This window comes from Lagenorhynchus albirostris, chromosome 16, assembly GCF_949774975.1.
Source record: "Lagenorhynchus albirostris chromosome 16, mLagAlb1.1, whole genome shotgun sequence".
Classification (NCBI taxonomy): Eukaryota; Metazoa; Chordata; class Mammalia; order Artiodactyla; family Delphinidae; genus Lagenorhynchus; species Lagenorhynchus albirostris.
This window is the reverse complement of record NC_083110.1, coordinates 72,059,170-72,079,474: the sequence shown is the minus strand read 5'-3', so window position 1 is coordinate 72,079,474 and position 20,305 is coordinate 72,059,170. Positions and strand designations below refer to the sequence as shown.

At 41.3% G+C, this 20,305-nt stretch overlaps 1 protein-coding gene and 1 pseudogene across 9 annotated transcripts in view; one reads left to right on the top strand and one right to left on the bottom strand.

Moving 5' to 3' along the window:
* Positions 1-2,234: 2,234 nt before the first annotated feature.
* On the bottom strand, positions 2,235-3,062 carry LOC132507310 (N-alpha-acetyltransferase 50-like; annotated as a pseudogene).
* Positions 3,063-10,012: 6,950 nt separating this feature from the next.
* The window catches only part of CACUL1 (CDK2 associated cullin domain 1), a 77,714-nt gene continuing 67,421 nt past the window's right edge, over positions 10,013-20,305 (top strand). For all 9 annotated transcript variants that reach the window (XM_060125604.1, XM_060125605.1, XM_060125603.1 and 6 more), the window contains exon 1: positions 10,013-10,573. In XM_060125604.1, the coding sequence (XP_059981587.1) occupies positions 10,213-10,573 (361 nt within the window). In that variant the 5' untranslated portion in view covers positions 10,013-10,212. The remainder of the gene's footprint in view (positions 10,574-20,305) is intronic.

Genomic DNA, 20,305 nt, shown 5'->3' with positions numbered 1-20,305 from the left:
AGGACTGATTAGGTAGTCCAGGTGAAATGGTTATAAAAATAGAGGCAGTATCATCTCACAAAAGTCATTTATATATCAAAATCTATTTTGATATGTGAAGTTTACAAAAAGGCTGAATTTTCAAACTAATAATGCCTTCTGTAACTCAAACACTCTTCCCTTGGCAAGAGCAAGCTGAAGCTTATGCATGAAGGTAAAGGTGCTTAAAGCTAAACTTTTCTTCTAAGCTTAGATTTGGACTGCTTAAGAAACTGATACCCAAGAAACCAGAGCGGTCTTTCTACATTTTTACTATCTTAAGATTACAGCCCTATAAACTCATTTATCAGCTATCTTCCTTTTCTACATTATTCTTGGCACTCAATTAAGACTGTTGAAGTCGATCGTACCTTGTATTTTTACATTCTCAAATAAGAACTTAAGATTATAAAATGTGCATAAACATTGTGTAAAGTAATTTTGCCATTCCACATATTTGAAGAGATGAAACTTTTATGCCAGAATTTACATAAGAGGATAAATATTCTGAAGCAACCTTCCTTTTAAAGTCAAACGACAGAAAATTCAAACCCTGTGCATTGTTTTAAAGTCTAATAAAAACATTGCTTGGTCCACCAGTATTGGCAATGTAGAAAAATTTAAATATTGGAGACGGGATTATGGAGGAAAATATGAAAATTTCAGATGTCTTCTATCTTACAAAAAGTTATGGACCCGTTAAAGCCACTCCCTATGTGCCAGACAACGACGTGGCATAAACCCGTCCTGTCACTAGAGGAGGTCACAGTGACATTTGCGTTATTTAGACTTCTGCTTTTTCCAAGAATAGAAGAAATATGTTTAATAATTCCCGCACCCCCAAATCCTTAAACTCAATATCACAAGCACAGAGTGTAAGCAAATCTGGGATGTTCTTCAACAGATAAGCAATAGCACAGCTATGTTATTCTCAAAAATTCTGTCTAGATATTCTTTCCTCTAAAATCAAATGCTCAGTGGCCACACTTCTAACAGTCCACATTAGCTGACATTAAATGCATCTGTTGTGCCACAAGTCCATCTAAGCTTCCTTTTAGGTTTGTTTTTTTTTTAATTTTTTTTTTGCGGTACGCGGGCCTCTCACTGCTGTGGCCTCTCCCGTTGCGGAGCACAGGCTCCGGACGCGCAGGCTCAGCGGCCATGGCTCACGGGTCCAGCCGCTCCGCGGCATGTGGGATCTTCCCGGACCGGGGCACGAACCCGTGTCCCCTGCATCGGCAGGCGGACTCTCAACCACTGCGCCACCAGGGAAGCCCTAGGTATTTTTTCATATGTCCAAGAGACAGCACCTGCTTCAGGTTTATTTAGGGCCATTGACCTATTAGGACATCAACTCCATTTTTAAGGTTTGACTAACTATTGTGGATTTACTGAAGAAAAAGGACAGGAGAAAAAATAGCAAATCACAACAAACCTCTTTAGGTCAGTTAAAGGCCATATCTCTAGCTAGGGTATTAAAAAAATTACTCTCACCAGCCCACACTCTAAAAGTTAATGCCACTTCTAACAATCAACAGCAGGAAAAATAAACCTGCTAACAACCAGACCACTCATTAGCAAAAAGCAGCTCAACTCAAGTGCTGAGACCAAAGTATAATACTACCTTCTCAAACTGTCCCACCTACCCTCAGGCACCAGCGAGGGAGGAAGAAATAACTGCTTAACAGAACAAAATAAGCTTAGTATTTCTTAGGAGGCTCACAATGTTCCAACTCCTGAGCTAATACTCAGAAGGACAATAGGTGGCGTGAAGGCAATGTATAGGGATTAGTATCCCACAAAATCTTGAAAAACCCAAAGTACCACAAACACACTAAACTTGTCTATGAGTTAGAGAACAGGATATTGCTGCTGCTGCTTCTTGTCCTTTGAAGTATACAATATTTTGTAGGCTCTGCCCTTCAATGTGAAAGCAGGACATTAAAAAACAAATTGAAATTGACACTCAAGTTTTTGGGACCATATATCTTAACTGTGAAACTAAACAGATCTATACCTTCTCCTTCCTGCAATCAAACCACCTCACAAAAATAAGAAAACGAAAACAATCCAAACCCGATTAATAAGTCCTTAAAAGTTTAAAACTTTGAGAGGAAAGGGAAGGAAGTTTTGAAAGGAAGAAACACAAGAACAAGGAAGGGGGAAAGCTTTAAAAGAAAAAGAGCGGGGGGCGGGGGGAATCAGTGGGCCTCTCTTTTATTTGGTGACCAGCAAGTGCAAGAAAGTTCCTCTGTAATTTGTTCAGTTGTCTGTCTTTTGCACATCTGCATTCTGGCCAGAAGGGACTTTGAGGTTTTTCTGCAGCACATGAGCATCAGCGGGCTCTATCCTCTTATAGTAGTTCTTCTTTGTCTCAATAATCCCAAAGCCAAGCTTTCTGTAGAAGTCGACTGCAGACTCACCGCTGATCTGGACATGCAGATAGTTGTTGTCAAAACTGCTATCTTGGGCTTCCCTGGTGGCGCAGTGGTTGAGAGCCCACCTGCTAATGTAGGGGACACGGGTTCGTGCCCTGGTCCAGGAGGATCCCACATGTCCCGGAGCGGCTGGGCCCGTGAGCCATGGCCGCTGAGCCTGCGCGTCCGGAGCCTGTGCAAAAAAAAAAAAAAAAAAAAAGTGCCGTTTTTTTCACAGATGTTTAAGACATGATTTAACACTTTAGCTCCTACTCCTAGCCTTCCGTATGGTGCCAGACATCCTAGTGTCATGATGTAAATAAAGTCTCTTCTGATTCAGTGAAGGATCCACCCTACAGCATACTGTACCTACTGCAATATCATTGAAATAGGCAAGTTTTGCTAGCTCGCCAACCTCCAGCACATCCTTATAGAACTTGTCATTGTAGCTGACTGGAAAGTTGACCTGGTTTAATCTCTTCAGCTGTTGAATATTGTGTGATGTCACATCTCCCAACTCGATCCGGCCTTTCATCTTCCCCGCCAGCTGAGGCCGTCGTTACCCCCGATATCAACGCCGTTGTCGTCGCCGCCCTGAGCTCTCCGCGTCCTGAGCTCGGGCCACTCAACCGGGCAAGCCGGCCTCCTCGCCTAGGGCAGGGAGCTGAGCGGGTGACCGAGGCCGCGAGAGTGCAGCGCGTCTCTGCGTCTCCGGAGGGGGCGGGGGTACCTCCCGCCGCCGCGCTGGTGCAGCCTCTTCTCCACACTTGCACACGGGGCACTCGCCTCCCTCCGGCCACGCCGCCGCGCCGTCCATACATTATCTTAAAGTATCTTCCTTTCAAATTCCCCAATGCTGAGATAGAATAAGAAAATTAACGATGGCAGCGTGTTATTTAATTTGTTAAAATCTTTCTTCAGATTGCATTTTTGATCTATAATGGCCAAAAATAGTCTCCAAAAAACTAGTTTGGGGAAATTTCGTCCAAGGCTTTCTGCAGTCGTGCAAACATTTTTGTTTCCCTTAAATTTTTCTTTAAAAATACAAATATTAATGCTTTAAAAAGTGAAATACACAAACAACTGCGTATGGTTTTCTTTTGTAAGCAGCAGTTCATACCAAACACCTGCAGACAATGCAAATACAAATACACAAAAAAGTAATTTTATTTTCCACTAAAAACTACAGTTCACTCAATACTTGAGGATCTTCTATTGTTTCACTTAACTTTTCAAGTGTATGTCATTCATCTTGTCTCAACTAAATCAAATTGCTTTAACATAGGGAGTAGCTCCAAGACTATGAATTAGAACACGAAAATGGACATTTGGCACAACTGGGAGATGATACTTCGTTATGCAAGAATCTATCACATTAATGCCAAGCGGAAAGGATTTCAGGAGTTATAATTTGTCTTCTCTTTCAGTTAAGTGCTTCTGTTGCACTCTGATATGTCACTGTCTTGTGTGTAGGTGGTAGACACCACCCAGAAACCTTCATGGCATCCAGAAGCTGTTGCTTGTTGTTTTGAGGATGTGGGGTGGGGAGAAGCAATACTGACTTGCTAATTCAAACATTCTACCTTTTGGTTATCATCTATCCTGCTGGTTTCTTAAGGACAGACATCCTTACAGTAGCTCTTCAACATCATGGAGACCTCTCATCCATAAACAACTCTCCCTTCTCTCTAGCCATCTGCCCCATCTGTCTTTATTTTCTTATTCAGCTTGAAGCCCATGGCTGATTCATCTTTTTCATAACTAATCCAACTCCCCTTCCATTGCACACATCTGACAAAACCCCAGCTTTAGAGAAACATGATCATCTATATCAGAGCAGCTGCGTCATCCTTGAAACCTTTCTTTCCCTCACCTTCAAACTTTAACCCATCAAGTCCTGTCCATTCAAATGCCAAAAGAAGGGCTTCCCCGGTGGTCCAGTGGTTAAGAATCTGCCTTCCAATGCAGGGGACATGGGTTTGATCCCTTATTGGGGAACTAAGATCCCACATGTCACGGGGCAGGTAAGCCCGCTCACCACAACAAGAGAGAAGCCTGAGCACTGCAACGAAAGGTCCCGCTGCAACGAAAGGTCCTGCCTCAACGAAAGGTCCCACATGCCTCAACTAAGACCCAACGCAGCCAAAAACAAATAAATATTTTTTTAAAATGCCCAAAGAAACCTGCAGTCTACCACATCTTTCTATGACCATTACTGTCCCCATAGTCCAAGCCACCATCGTCTCTTTCCTGAAGTATTGCTTTAACTCCCTAATTGGTCTCTCTACTCTTTCCTTCCCTATAGGCCACTCCCCTCAGGGCAGTGAGATGCTCCTATAAAATGTAAGTTACATCTTACAGCATTTCCTTACCTCTTTTCCATTCAAACAGAAACACAGAATCCTCAACAGGACTTACAAGAGTACCCATAACGTGGCTATTTCCTACCTTTCCTCCATATGCCATATCCCTTTCTCTCTCCTTCACGCCACTAGAGTCTCATTACCTTTCTTTAAGTTCCTAGATGATGTCAAACGCTTTCTGCCTGGAAAGTTCTCTCCCTAACTTGTTGACTAACTTCTACCCATCCTTTTATCTTGGCAGAAGTACACTTTTTTCAGGACGATTCTCCTTGATCACCCAAAGTAAAATAACTTTCTCTGTTATGCCCTCTCATAGCACCTGGTATCAATACTTTCCTTTATTGTGCTTGTCAGGCTTTGGTTCCTGTAGTTAACTGTTAAATCTGGACACTTCAGAGGACTGGAAACTCCATGAGGGGCAGAAACCCTTTTTGTCTGTTTACTCTTGTAGCCCCAGCACAGTGCCTGAACACATAAATATTTGTGAATGACTGAGTGAAAGGAATAGGCTAGCAGCAGGGTGCTGGTAGGGAAAGCTTTTATCCTACAGCCTCCTTCAGCCTGATGTCCTTTCCTTCAGCTCCCAGATTCATCAGGTTTACAGAAAGAATCTGCATCATTATCTTTGTTCCCCTGCTAGGATGGAATTTGGATTCAGATGCTAAGATATAAAAGGAAGGAACAAAATCCAACATGGAAAGAAATATCGAATAGAGAATACTCCCCCGAGTGGCTACACATCTTCACTGTAAGCAGTAATCTCAGTGTGCAGCTATGGAGGCTTGAGTTATTTACATATCTCTAATCCTCTTACCTTCTAACTGAGATCATTCCAATAGCTTTGCCTTTAGACTTCCAATTGCCTTATGCATTCACAAGTCATTTCTTTGTCAAATGCTGTATTGTAATCTCCTAGGGAGATTATAAAAAAAGTATTCATTCTTCTTTATCCTAATATAGTTTATCTGTCTCCATCGAAGTTGTGTTTTAAATTTTTCTGTGCTAATGCCTTCATGAAATTAATAGTAAATTTAAAATGAAATAGAAATTAAAATAATTAAAATTAAAACATCATCTATAGGTCTGTATGTTGTCTACCACAGCTTGTCTGATTCAATGAGTTCAGACTTGACCACTTAGAGGAAGCATGTACGGTCTGTGGATTTTTTCATATAATTTCTCATCTCTTCTTTCCTTTTCCTCATGTCTGAGCAATTTCATTTCTTTCTAACAATGCAAGAATTAGGATGAAAAGATGTAAAAATGGCAATAATAAGTTTGCTTTCTCTTAGGAAAAATGTATCTCTCATCATACAGATGATGTTTTAAGAGTTGACTAAAGAAAAAAGGACTATTGATATAAAATAAGATTTCAAGTAGATTTAAGGTAGTCATGCATTTATTCATTCAAAAATGTTGAACAACTCTAATGAAATATTCCGTGGGAAAGGTGACATAAAGGTATTTAAAGCCATAATAAACAAAGACTAATTCTTAATGACAAAATCTCTGTGCCATGACCTCCACCCCATTTTAACTATTTTAGATAATTAGCTACATATTTATTTTGTAATTGTCTTTCTTGATTCTAATCAGAACATACACAATTTTGATACATATATTTATTAGGGAGCTATTTATGAGGGGGAGGGAGTCGAGTGGTTGTGATGAGGTAATGTAATGGATAGGCTTTGGGGCTTAGGTACTTGGGCCTATAATGGGCATTGCAACCATTTCAACCTCCCTACTTGACCCCAGATTTTATTCTTGTGTCCCACTCTGAGTACCAGGGGTGGGCCTCATTTTCCAGGAATAAATCCATACCCTTTCCAGTAAATGGCTCTGGAATTCAGGCGTAAATGCCATGTAGATTGGTTCAGGAATGAGCCAATGAGACATTGGAAAAGAAGTATGCTGAGGACTTCTGTGAAAGAATTTGCTTGCTCACAATAGATGTCTACCAGAAGTCATGGGTCCTCTTCTTCTGGACATTGTTGTCCAAATATGTTGGCAGCCTAAGGATGAAGCTTGCAAAAGAGGAGATCAGGTCAAATAACAAGGCAGAAAACAGAGCTGGAGATCTGACTGAACCACGCCTCACCTTTGCCCTTCCTAGACCTTATCAGTATGTTAGCCAAGGAATAGCCTTGACTTTTAAGCAATGTTTTACTTGAGATTTCTGTTTCTGGAAGCCAAAATAAATATTTTAATATACAGAATCCCAATTTATACATTCTTAATATTGTATTTATTTTTTAAACTTTAAGGTTGTTTTTCTGATTATAAAAATAATACAGACTCACTGTAGAGAATATAGAAAAGATCGAAAGATACGAAGAGGATAAAAACCATCTATAAGCCTATTAGCCCTAGATAATTGCTATTGATGTTTTGAATCAGTCTTCTCTTTACATAAACAAACTTACATATATATTTTACATATATATGTATTCTGCTAAATATAGATTTTTTTATAATGGTGTGTTTAACCAGTTACAGTTTAAATAAATGTCTTATATTGATTGTTTTGGCAGTATACATGTAAAGGGTTCAGTGTTCACCAGTATGCTGGGTAAAACCCCCTGGAGTAGGGCCTTACTAGATGGAAGTTATATTGCTGTGATAGCACCAATCCCTTCAGTTCTAAATGTCTTCCAGTTTCCATCATGATTTTCTGACCCATATGTTGACTGGAAGACTAGAAATATGGGGGTTTACTAGCTGTCTGTTGGTTATTGATTCCTAACTTAACTACACAGTGGGCAGAGAATGCGGTTGCTATGATACCAGTCCTTAGACATGTTGAGAAACTTGCTTTATGACCCAGTATGTTCAATTTTTGTAATGTTTCACATATTGTTGAAAGGAAAGTATATTCTGCAGTTGCTGAGTGCGATATTCTATATGTATTCATTAAATCAAGCTTGGTAATTGTGTTGTTCAAATCCTCTAGTCCCTTAAAGATTTTCTGATCCCTTTGATCTGTGTGTTAGTTTCCTGTGGCTGCTGTTAACAAATTAGCACAAATGGGTGGCTTTAAACAACAGAAAGGTATTCTCTCCCAGTTCCAGAAACTAGAAGTCTGAAATCAAGGCACTGGCGGGGCTGCCTTCCCTCTGAAGGCTCTAGGGGAGAATTCATTCTTTGCCTCCTCTGGCTTTGGGTGGCTGTAGGCATGTGGTGTCGGAGTGTGGCTGCATCACTCCAACCTCTGCCTCCGTGGTCACACTGCCTTCTCCTCTTCTGTTTCTGTCTCAGATCTCCTCCTCCTTTCTCTAAAGAGGACACTTGCCATTGGTTTTATGTTCCGCCTGGATAATCCAGGAAGCTCTCCTCATTGCAAGATCTTCAATTACATCCACAAAGACCTTATTTTCAAATAAAGTAACACATAGGTTCCAGGGATTAAGACACTGGAGATATCTTTTTTGGGAGCTACTATTCAACCCACTGCAATGTGATACAGAGATATGTAAAAATCACCTACTCTGATGATAGATTTCTCTTTCTTCATCTACTTCCGTCAACTTTTGCTTCATATATTTTGTGACCATATTTTTAGAGACACATTTGTGACTCTCATATCTTGTGTATTGAGTGTTATCTAGGCACACCCACCCACCCACCTCAGAAGTCTATTGATGACAAACTATCAGCGGTTGTTTGTCTGAAAAAGACTATAATTTGTCTTTCCTCTTACATTCTTTACTTGCAGGGCATAGACTTCTAAGGTTGCCTTTTTTTCCTCCTCAGCATTTCACTCAGGTGTCTTTTACTTGAAAAAAATTTATTTTCATATTCCCAAAATGTCCCAGGGCCAGAAAATTAGTACGGTTCCAGGCCCAGAGAATGAAAACCGTGTGCTAATTCAAAACATATATGCCATTAATTAATATGAGGGAGCATTGTCTGAAATTAAATCATTCTAAGTGATTGGTCAAAACATTTCATTTAGTGCAGAATATATTGGGAAAATATGTGTAGGGAAGATGAAACAAATGTGGACACTGAAGTATATCAGAGACAATTTCTCAGTGACTGAAGTGATTCTTCACTTCACACTAATTGCATATCTGTAGAAATAAAGATTCATTATTCTCATATAATATACTGCTATTGCAGGGCTTCCCTGGTGGCGCAGTGGTTGAGAGTCTGCCTGCCGATGCAGGGGACACGGGTTCGTGCCCCTGTCTGGGAAGTTCCCACATGCCGCGGAGTGGCTGGACCCGTGAGCCATGGCCGCTGAGCCTGCGCGTCCGGAGCCTGTACTCCGGCAACGGGAGAGGCCACAACGAGAGGCCCGAGTACCGCATAAAATTATATATAGAGAGAGAGATATATATAGATATATTGCTATTGCAGAGGAATCAAATAAATTATAATAGAGTTACATAATCTTTCTTCCTTGTCCCTCAAGACTCTCATACATAATCTCAAATTTGTAGTTAGATTTGTGAAACAGCATACGGAGAGTGGCATTTTTAAGTTTAAAATTTCTGGCCTCAGTGTACGGAAGAGTTAAGGAACTTTTTTAAAGTTCTTGAATAGCTCAAACACATTTATTTTTTAAGCCACTCTGCTGTCTCGGTTGTTTTCCTCGATTTTGAGGGTTTGGGTCGTGTGGGCTGAGGCTCGAGAGCAATCCTGCCAAGGGCCGCCCTGGGCACTCCCACCCGTTTATTATGGCGAAGTGGAGCTTCTACTGGCCCCCTAGCTCCACGGTCAAGCAAAAGCTGGGGCTGCAAGGCCCTCTGCAGTGCGAAACCCTGTAAATTGGGTGAGCGGAAGAAAAACACCGGTGAGACGGGAAGCCTGGGGCACACCGACCGAGGGGCAGGCTTTAAGCGCGTCTTCAGTCGCCCGCTCTTCTCCCCGTAGTCCTGGTAACCAAACTCTGAACGCGCGTGCGCAGCCAAACTCTCTTATCACGTGAGGCCGGGCCGGGGGCGGAGCCGACGAATGCTCCTCCTGACTGGTTGCCCAGTTCCTCTCCGCATGGGACCAGCCGAGGCGGGGCGAACCTCTGCTGTACTGCGTTGGGGTGGCTCACAGCTCCCGCCCCTTTTCCTTTAGCTTTCTCGCGGCTGGTTCCTCGCACCACGTGCCCTCCTGGCCGCTCCCCCAGCTGCCCTTTCCAGCTGCCTGTTGGAAGCTGCTGTAAAATGTCGTGACGGGCGCTGCTGCTTTACGGCTGCCTCTCCCTAAGTGGAGCCCTGGAGCGCCCACCGCCGTCAGCCCTGTCTCTACGAGTCGGCCGGGCAAGATTGAGAGACCCGGCGCGCCGCTGCCCTCCCCGCCGCGCCCGTTCCGGCCCTCGGCGATGTGAGCTCGAGGAGGCTGCGGTGCCCCCCCGGCCTGGGGTTGAGACGGGCGGCAGGTGCCTGTGAGGCGGGCGGGTGCTGGGGGCCTGCAGGATGGAGGAAAGCATGGAAGAGGAGGAGGGGGGCAGCTACGAGGCGATGATGGATGATCAGAACCACAACAACTGGGAGGCCGCCGTGGACGGCTTCCGGCAGCCCCCCCCACCCCCTCCGCCCCCCTCTTCGATCCCAGCCCCTGCCCGAGAGCCTCCGGGGGGTCAGCTGCTGGCGATGCCTGCGGTCTCCGTGGACAGGAAAGGCCCCAAGGAGGGGCTCCCGATGGGACCACCGCCGGAGCCGAATGGGGTGATCATGATGTTGAAGAGCTGCGACGCGGCTGCCGCCGTGGCCAAGGCGGCCCCCGCCGCCACCCCCACCTCCAGCATCAACATCAACACGTCCACCTCCAAGTTCTGTGAGTACAACCTTTCGTCTGCAGCCTTGGCTTTTCTCCTTCCCACCCGGACGCCGAATCCTTCTCTCTCGGCCATCCCGCTTCCTTTGTTTCAGGCCTGGGTCTCTCCTCCCCTCCCCGCCTCCCTCCCCCGCCTCGTTTGGTGTCCGCGGCCGGCGCCGGAGTGGCCCTGGCTTCTTGTATTACCTGGCCTAAAAGAGCAGCCTGGTTACGCACACAGCCCCAAGTTCTCCTACAAACGCGAGCCGTATCATGACTGGCTATCTCTCAGCATCAGGAAGCTCTTTTCTTCTCCGTTCCCCCTTAAGTTTCACCCTCAAACGTGAAGGGAAAATAAGGCTGTCCGAGTTTCGTTAGGGAGAGGCCTTCAGTTTGTTTTTTGCAACCAGGGGAAAAAGAAATCTGGCCACTTGTGTTCCTGTGCTTTTAGCCAGTCTGCGTTAAACAAGTCAGGAATTAGAAAGTTGACCTATATCTACGCTTCGTTCTTTCCCTTCTCCAGTGCACGCCTTCTGCATCCCGATAGGGAAATGTATGAGTTGCTTCTTGAGTAACAGCAGCGCAGTGGGAGCTGCGACATCCGATTTGAAGCTAGTAATGTATAAAATTACTTTTTCAAAGTCTACACTCATAAGAATAAGCCATTCGGTATGTGTCCAAATCTAAGATTGTGTTTAATGTTGAACTTTTATGTTAGTGATCTGCCCTAACGCTCAACTGCAGGCAGAAAGATTTAAGACCAAAATCTGTTTTGTAACCGAAACTATCGCCAACCAAGGATGTATGCTTCCACAGCTAGGAAGAAAAGTGCGTTTGCTTTAAGTGGTATTTTTGGGGGCTGGTGATGGTGGAAATTGACCGTCATAGCGAGATTTTTCTCTCCTATTAATAACTGCAAGTTTTGAATGGCATCTGGTAAAGAACTGGAGATTTCATTTCTAGTTGCTAATTTTATCAAGCTGTACCAGTAATTGTCCAGTTAGCTGTGCAGAGAAAATATCTGCCTTGGTTCAGATGTATAGTCATAGCCTTACACTTTTTTTTTTTTTTTTGGAACAAGCACATAATCTTATTTATTTGCCTTCAAGATACTGCTTTAGTCAGAGACATTCATATGTAGGTATGGTTGGTAAGATTTGTCTACGATTTTTTCCGTATTATGTGTACATGAAAATAATGTTTATATTGTATAATTTGTGTGTTGAAGTCTATGTAGTGAAACCAGACCTGGGACACAGTGGCAGGGTGACTTATCTAAATGCTGATGGAAGCTTGCCTTAGTGTTTCAACCAAGTTCATTTTAAGAGTTCAAAAAACAGCATACAGCTAAGAGCAAAAATTAGTGAAATTAGGAACAAAAGAAAGATTTGCCAAACCAAAAGATTGTTTTTTGAAATTAATAAGCTAAACGGACCTCCAATTTTTTAAATGCAAATACAATAAGTGATAACTGGGAAATAGGTACAAACATGAGGTGTTTAAAAAGAAGAGTTTTATGAATTGCTATGGGTTTATAAATTTGAAAGCCTAGAGGAAATGTGTAAATTCTTAGAAAACTACAAACTATGAAAGTTGGTAACAGAAGAAGTAGATAGCTTGAGCTAATAAATATTTTTTAAATTTATTTTATTTTTATTTTTGGCTGCGTTGGGTCTTTGTTGCTGCGTGTGGGCTTTTCTCTTTGCGGCGAGCAGGGGCTACTCTTCGTTGCGGTGTGCGGGCTTCTCATTGCAGTGGGTTCTCTTGTTGCGGAGCACAGGCTCTAGGCGCGCAGGCTTCAGTACTTGTGGCACACGGGCTCAGTAGTTGTGGCTTGCGGGCTCTAGAGCTCAGGCTCAGTTGTTGTGGCGCATGGGCTTAGTTGCTCCACGGCATGTGGGATCTTCCCGGACCAGCGTTCGAACCCGTGTCCCCTGCATTGGCAGGCGGATTCTTAGAGACTGCGCCACCAGGGAAGCCCGAGCTGACTAATAAATATCTAAAAACTGAAATAGTAAAACGTCCCCTTTCAAAAACTCTGGATGAAGATAATCTTAATAATTGAGGTGCAATGAGCTTTTAAATAACAATTCCTTTTTAAAAGTTGTTCTGGGAAATAGGAAAAAGAGAGAGAGAGAGATGCCAAGCTCATTTTATGAAGTTAGTGAAATCTTGATTCCAAAACTAGGTAAAGTTGATATGAGAAAGTTATACATCTGTTTTCAGTTATTAGCATAAATGTAAAAATCCTACACAAAATACTAGCTCTTCAAACCCAACAATGTGTTAAAAGAATCTTGATCCATAGAGTTTGTTTTAGGAATGTAAGTGTGGTTCAACATCCATTTATCTGTTAATGTAATTTATCTTATTAGTAGACTAAAGGAGAGTATATGGGTTCATCATTCTCTCTACTTTTGTATATGTACTTGAAAATTCCCATTAAAAAGTTTTAAAAAAATAGACTAAAGGGAGAGAATTCATCATTATTTCGATACCATAAAATTATTTGATAAGATGCAGCACCCATATATGATAAAAACTCTTGGCAAGCTTGGAACGCAGGATAACTGAATGATGGTCATTACCAAAAACCTACAGCAAATAATAATACTTAACAGAGAAATTTCAGATACATTTACTTTAAGGTCAGTAACAAGGGACTTCCCTGGTGGTCCAGTGGTTAAGACTAAGCGCTTCCACTGCAGTGGGCACGGGTTCAAACCCTAGTTGGGGAGCTAATCCTGCATGTGGCACGGCAAAAAAATAAATAAAAAGATCAGTAACAAGATAAGGATGCCCTCTGTCATTGTTACTGTTTAACATAAGAAAGGTTCTGACGAACACTACAGGGGGAAAAAATTAAAAGTATAAGTATAAGAAGGGAAGCAATAAAACTCATTATTTGCAGATAATATCACTTATCTAGAAGAACCATTAGAATCAAGAGAAGCTATTAGAACTAGTAAGAGTTTAGCAAGGTTACTGGACTTAAGATCACCCTACAAAAGTTAGTAGCATTTACTACACTAGCAATAACCAATTAGTAAAGGTAATCAAAAGTAAATATTGTAGGGCTTCCCTGATGGCACAATGGTTAAGAATCTGCCTGCCAATGCAGGGGACACGGGTTCAAGCCTTGGTCTGGGAAGATCCCACATGCTGTGGAGCAGCTAAGCCCGTGCACCACAACTACTGAGCCTGCACTCTAGAGCCCGCAAGCCACAACTACTGAGCCCACGCGCTGCAGCTACTGAAGCCCGCATGCCTAGAGCCTGTGCTCCACAACAAGAGAAGCCACCGCAATGAGAAGCCCGCGCACCACAAGGAAGAGTAGCCCCCACTCAACGCAACTAGAGAAAGCCCGCGCACTGCAACAAAGACCCAACACAGCCAAAAATAAATAAAATAAATAAATTTTTTTAAAAAAGTAAATATTGTATACAATAATAGCAAGAAAACTATAGTCTCTAGGAATTACCCTAAGTACATAAGATCTTTAAGGAGAGAACTTTAATAAGGAGCTAGAAGAGGACCTAAATAAATGGGAAAACTTTCCATGCTTTTGGGATTGGATTACTTATTGTTGTAAGGAAGTCAGTTTTCTCCATTTTAATCTATAAATTTGATTAAACTGCCATCAAAATTCCAGTTGGTTTGTCTGACAAACTCAGTAACCTGATCTAAAATTTATATGGCAGGTGGGATGAAGTCTGTGAATAGCTAAATCAGTCTTAAAGTTTTGCTTTCGTGGGGGCTTGCCTTACCAGAGGTTAAGATACTGTTTCAAAACTATAGTAATAAAAACTAGTATAAGTGCAAGAACCTAAAAAATACACTGGGGGAACAAATTGGAGAGCAGAGACTTACCTATATGTTCAGGAACTTAAGATAAAGGTGGTATCATAAATCATCAGAGAAAGGAGTCATGTTGCTAGGAAGAGTGGCTTACTTTATGGAGAAAAACCTACCACCACAGATGGGATGAACTATGGATAATTAAAGATCTAAATGTGAAAGGAAAAGTTATAAAATTAATGGAAGACAATGTTGAAGAAGCTCTTTCCCTAGGGAAAGTTTTATCTCCTAAAACTTACAAAGGTGAAAAAGTAATGACTTTGATTATATAAAAATTAAAGGTTTTCATTCAGTGACAGACAGATGAAAGAATTAGGGAAGATATTTGCAGTGCCCAAAATTGCCAAGGGATTTAGCCTTGAATTTATTCAGCTTTTGTTTGTCCCCAAAAGCATTTTACCTTCATTTTCTAAGGATATTTTTGCTGGATATAGAATTCTAGATTGATAATCTTGTTTTGTTTTTGTTTTTCCTTTCAATACTTTAAAGATGTCTTTCTGTTGTCTTCTGGCCTGCATTATTTCTTTTAATAAATGTCTGAATATTCTTACCTTTGTTCCTCTCTAGTAGTGTGTCCTTATTTTCTGGCTGCTTTTAAGATTTTCACTTTATCTTTCACTAAATCAAATTTAATTTGATTGTGATATTCCTTGTGGTAGAGTTTTCTGTAGGCTTATTCTTGTTAGTGTCCTTTGAGCTTCTTGGATTTGTGGGGTTCTAGAATTTGTCAAATCTGGAACATTATCATTCATTTTATATTTTTTCAGAATTACTGCCCCATGCCCCTCAGTTGCATATATGTTACGCCACTTGTTATTGTACACTAAATCACTGAGGCTCTGTTCATTATCTTTTTCAGCTTTTTCACCCCCCTCTGCTTCAGTTTAGATAGTTTCTATTGCTGTGTTGTCTCTGGTGTCTAATCTGTTGTTAATTCAGCAAGAGTTCCAACTGTTTTTAACATAGACTGTCATTGAGTCCAGGTTTCAGTCAGTTAACTGAGCAAATTGTTATAACCATATCTGGTTTCTTGAGATACTGCAGTGAATGAAGAATCTTCAGTAAGTGTATTCCTTTTGATAACTTAAGTCTTACCTAAAGTTATGTTTCAGTCTTTAGAATTCTTAATGTCTTCTGAGAGTCCACAGTGGTGTACTTCAGAGATATTATGGGTTCTGTTCTAGACCACTGCAGTAAAGTGAATATCACAATAAAGTGAATCACACGAATTTTTTCATTTCCCAGTGCATATAAAAGTTATGTTTACAGTATAGTATAGTCTGTTAAGTGTGCAATAGCATTATGCCTAAAAAAAAGAATTGAACATATCTTAATTGAAAAATACTTTATTGCTAAAAAATGCTAAATATCATCTGAGCCTTTAGCAAATCATAATCTTTTCACTGGTAGAAGGTTTGAAATATTGCGAGAATTACCAAAATGTGACAGAGATGCAAAGTGAGCAAATGCTGTTGGAAAAATGGCGCCGATAGACTTGCTAGACTCAGAGTTGCCACAAAACTTCAATTTGTAAAAAGCGCAGTATCTGCAGAGTACAATAAAATGAGGTATGCCTGTAGCTCTTTAGGAATGAAGGCTGGCTCGTGTTTGTTTAGATTTGGTGCTTCTTCCCCTGGGAAATTTGATTTATAATAGTTGGAGGTTTAGAGGCGGTGAGAGCTGCTTGGAGTAAGGCATGAGGAGAATCTGCATTCCCTTGCAAGGCTCCAGTCAGTATTACAGCAAGGGAGCAGGGGCTTCAGTCAAGTAAAGATTAGCTTCATATTGGGTGGGAGGGGTGCTTCTCAGGTAGGGAAGGCTCGGTGAGTTTTGTGAGGTCAGGGTTCTCAGATTGATCAAACTCCACCAAACTGACCCCATTTCAGGCCTCAGGGTCTTATCATTTCACAATCAGTGCCCTAACTTTTACTTAAGAGATTATTTTCATATGGTAATTCTGTAACTTGCGGAATCACTCTGTTTGATTTTTGGCTGTATCAACCCTATACCTATAAGAATTAAGAGGTTCTTTTATGCATTCATGGATGCTCTTTGGTCCTCTGTTTATTGAGTTAATCATTTTCTTAAAGCTTTCACCTGTCCTCAGAATCAGCCCACTCCACAGTCCTTGTCTGTCTTATTTCCATCATAATGCACTTAGCAGTCTGCCATGCTGTTTTCTTCAAGAAGAACTTTATTCCAGGTATCTACAGGTGGTAAGTAATTCTTTGCTGCTACATGCCATGTACTATTAGTATTATGTTATCTAATGGTGGCAATGTCATCATTGCCTTTAAATCCAACTAGATTGGAAAACCAAAGCCAGGTTCCTAGCTTTTAAGAGTCTGTGTCCTGTAACTACTCTGGTACCAAATACTTTAATCAGTCAGTTCAGTGCAAGAAAATACTCTAGGTATCTAAAGCAACAGGAGATCTAATAGCAGGAATTGGGTCCATTGTAAATTGTCAGAAAGGTCAGAGGTATGAAGTCAGTGAGGCTGCTCGCCTAAAGCTGCATTCCAGAGGACAGGCTGCTGCTTCTGCTGCCACCACCGCCATTCTTACATCGTCACACTTGCCTCCCTCATCCTTGAAGTTGGTGACCAGACACTGGAACTTGGAGTTCGGCTGCCACAAATTCTGACGTCTCTAACCTTACTTGCCAGAACCACCAGCAGCAATAATCTGTCCTTTGCCTCCCTTTGGCCTTCCAAATCTCATTCAAATGTATCTCATTGATGGAATGTAATTTGGGAAGTGTAATCACTTAGTTCAGTTTTTCATTGCACATTAGTCAGCTTGATAATTACCCCCAAATTTCAGGAGCTTATGGACCAACAAAGGCTTATTTCTTGCTCATGTTGTGTTAGTGGCTGACGGTTGTGGCTTTTCACATGTCATCTCATTCTGAAGCGCAGCTCTTTTCTGGGTCCTGTCACTCTTGGCAGAGACAAAGAGAAGAGAGTGGACAGCAATACACAATGGCTTTTAAAGCCTCTGCTCAGATGTAGCATATGTCACATCTGTTTATATTCCAGATATATTAAACAGGCTAGAATGGTTCCCTGTCTGAATGTGTTGGGGCAGGTGGGACTGGAGCGTGAGGATAAAAGGCACTGAATGGCTAGATGGAAGGGGGGTGGGGTGGGATCTTGCCTTGACTGATGGTACTGTGCCATGATCTCAGGATAATTATGAATCCACTGCACCAAAAGCTTCTCCAGATGAATAAAAGCTTCACAGTATTTTTTAATTGAACTCAATGAAATTATTCTTTTCTTTAAATTAATGCCTCAGAAGTATGTTAAAATTGACTTGAATTTAGTGAAAGTGTTAACTGACTTTAGTAAATCCTAAATAAAGTTGCTCTACTTGATCAGGTCCTACCTGCGTTTCCAGATTGGTTGATTCTTCTACAAGTGAATCAGTTAATGTATTCAGGCCTTAAAATATGCACTGTTCGCAGCATCCGTGGTGGTTATTTGGTATCTTCTTGCCTTCCAGCTTAGTGGAGTTGTGCTGCAGCAAGCATCACTATGGTATCGATCGATTGTCCAAATTTCAGGATCTCATTGGGGATCTTGTCTTGCCGTTTTTTGACATGAATTGCACAAAGTGACAGTGATGAAACTGTAAGAGAAAGCCATTGTAATGTTTATGTAAGGCCCAGTCCCAAATCCCTAAAGAAAATGAATGCTGTTCACTTTCTCTTTAAACTGTAACTCTGTAAGCCACAGACCATATATAATGACGTTGTGAACTGTTAAATGCTATATAAAAAATGATTGTGGATATTCTTTTATAATATGCCTTGGCAGGGAAAACTGGCCTTCCATTTTTCTTCCTACTTTTGTAGTTGTTTGCCTATTAACCTCTGTAGTTAAGAGTATAGATAAGTAGGGCTTCCCTGGTGGCGCAGTGGTTGAGAGTCCGCCTGCCGATTCAGGGGACACGGGTTCGTGCCCTGGTCCGGGAAGATCCCACGTGCCGCGGAGCGGCTGGGCCCGTGAGCCATGGCCGCTGAGCCTGCGCGTCCGGAGCCTGTGCTCTGCAACGGGAGAGGCCACAGCAGTGAGAGGCCCACGTACCGGAAAAAAAAAAAGAGTATAGATAAGTAATTTGTAGTTGCAGGTGTGCTGACTAGAATGGCATTTTATCCAAACAGATATTTATTTATCGTCTTCTGTATGCCAAGGTAATATTTTAGCCTCCGGTGATGAATGAGACAGAGTTTAGTGTGGTGGTTGATGGACAGATGATTGTGATACATTATAATTAAGTGCTGTGGTAAAGTTATGTATGTACATGGTAGCATAGAGGGAAAAAGAATCTTTGAAAATGAGTAAAAGTTTGTTAGGAGGACCGAGGTGGCAGGGTTGGGCTTGAAGAGACTTCCCTTTGCAGAGGGAGAAGCCTGAGTGGAAGACCCAGAGTTGAAATTATTGTAGGAACATAGGGTGTGAGGAGGGAGTGGCACAAATTAAACCTAGATCGATAGAAAGGTCTAGATGCGAAGGGCATGCTAGGTTAGAGATGGGATTTTCTTCTGCAGGAATAGGGGCCACTGAAGTATATTAAGGGAGTCAACTTGGTCAAATTTGTCTTAGCATGTTAATATAGATTAGAAAGGAGAGAGAATGGAGGCAGAGAGACTGGTTAGGGGGTTTAATTATTGTAGTCTAGGCAAGAGATGACAGCCTGAACAAATAAAGCATTGGAAGAGAGGTGGTTTCCGACTTTGGAAACATGTGGGGACTACAGTCTGTAAAATTTGGGTGGGAAGAAGGGAGGATAAGGATATGGTAGGCGTATATAGGTAGGGGTGTGTGTGTGTCTTTTTTAAGTTGTCTGTGGAACATTTGGGTGGAGAGGTCCAGTAGGCAGTGGGTAAGCTGAGCTTTCTCATTTCATGCACTTTAGAATATTGGAAGTGCTGAAACAAAAATTTAGTTTCACCAGATTTGTTTTTACCTTTCTGAGGATTTGAGTTTCACCAAACTCTTTGGTCTTAGAACAAAACAGCACAGAACTTTGCTTTTATATAGGCTTATACTTTAAAAACTTAAACTGTATGAAAAGATATATAATGAAAATCAGTGATTCCTTCCTTTGTTCCTTCCCATTCCTGGACCTGTGACCCAGAGTCAATTATTTTTAATTCATTTAGTTGTCTCTTCTGGTATTTATCCACACATTTCAATGTGTTAATATTGTTATTAATTAATTAGTTAGTTTTATATTACCTGTTGACCTGTTATTTCCACGACGTTTTAGTTCTCTTATACCTCTACACACCTTACCTCTTTAATTCTTTAAGTAACACAATTTTTGGTTCAAAATAAACCATATTTACATTACAACTAAATAATCACTGAAGGGCCAGGAGTGTACTCAGATTACATTTTCTTTCACATCAAACTCTGCTATTAAGTTGCCTTGTTTATACTTGCATAGTTTTTGAAAAACTGATTCTTAAAGTTTTTCGGCATCTTTATCACATCCACCATATACCTGTCACTGGTGTTTTTTGAAATGCTCAGTTAATCAGTATTTCCTTTTTGTCTGCTTGTGGAGCTCTTAATCTTCTTGTTCCTGTTTATTTCTTAGGGCCCACAGTTGCCACTCATGGACTTCCCAACAGGTAGAATGATTGTTACTTGATGTCTTCCTTTTTATTTATTTATTTATTAAAAGTTTTGTTAAAAGTTGAAATATAGTTGATGTACAGTATTATGTTAGCTTCAGGTGTACTGCGTAGTGATTTGACATTTGCATACATCATGAAATGTTCATCACAATAAATTTAGTAACCGTCTCTCCCCATACAAAGTTATTACAATATTATTGACCGCGTATCTTAAGCTGTATATATGGTACAACATATATACATATGTG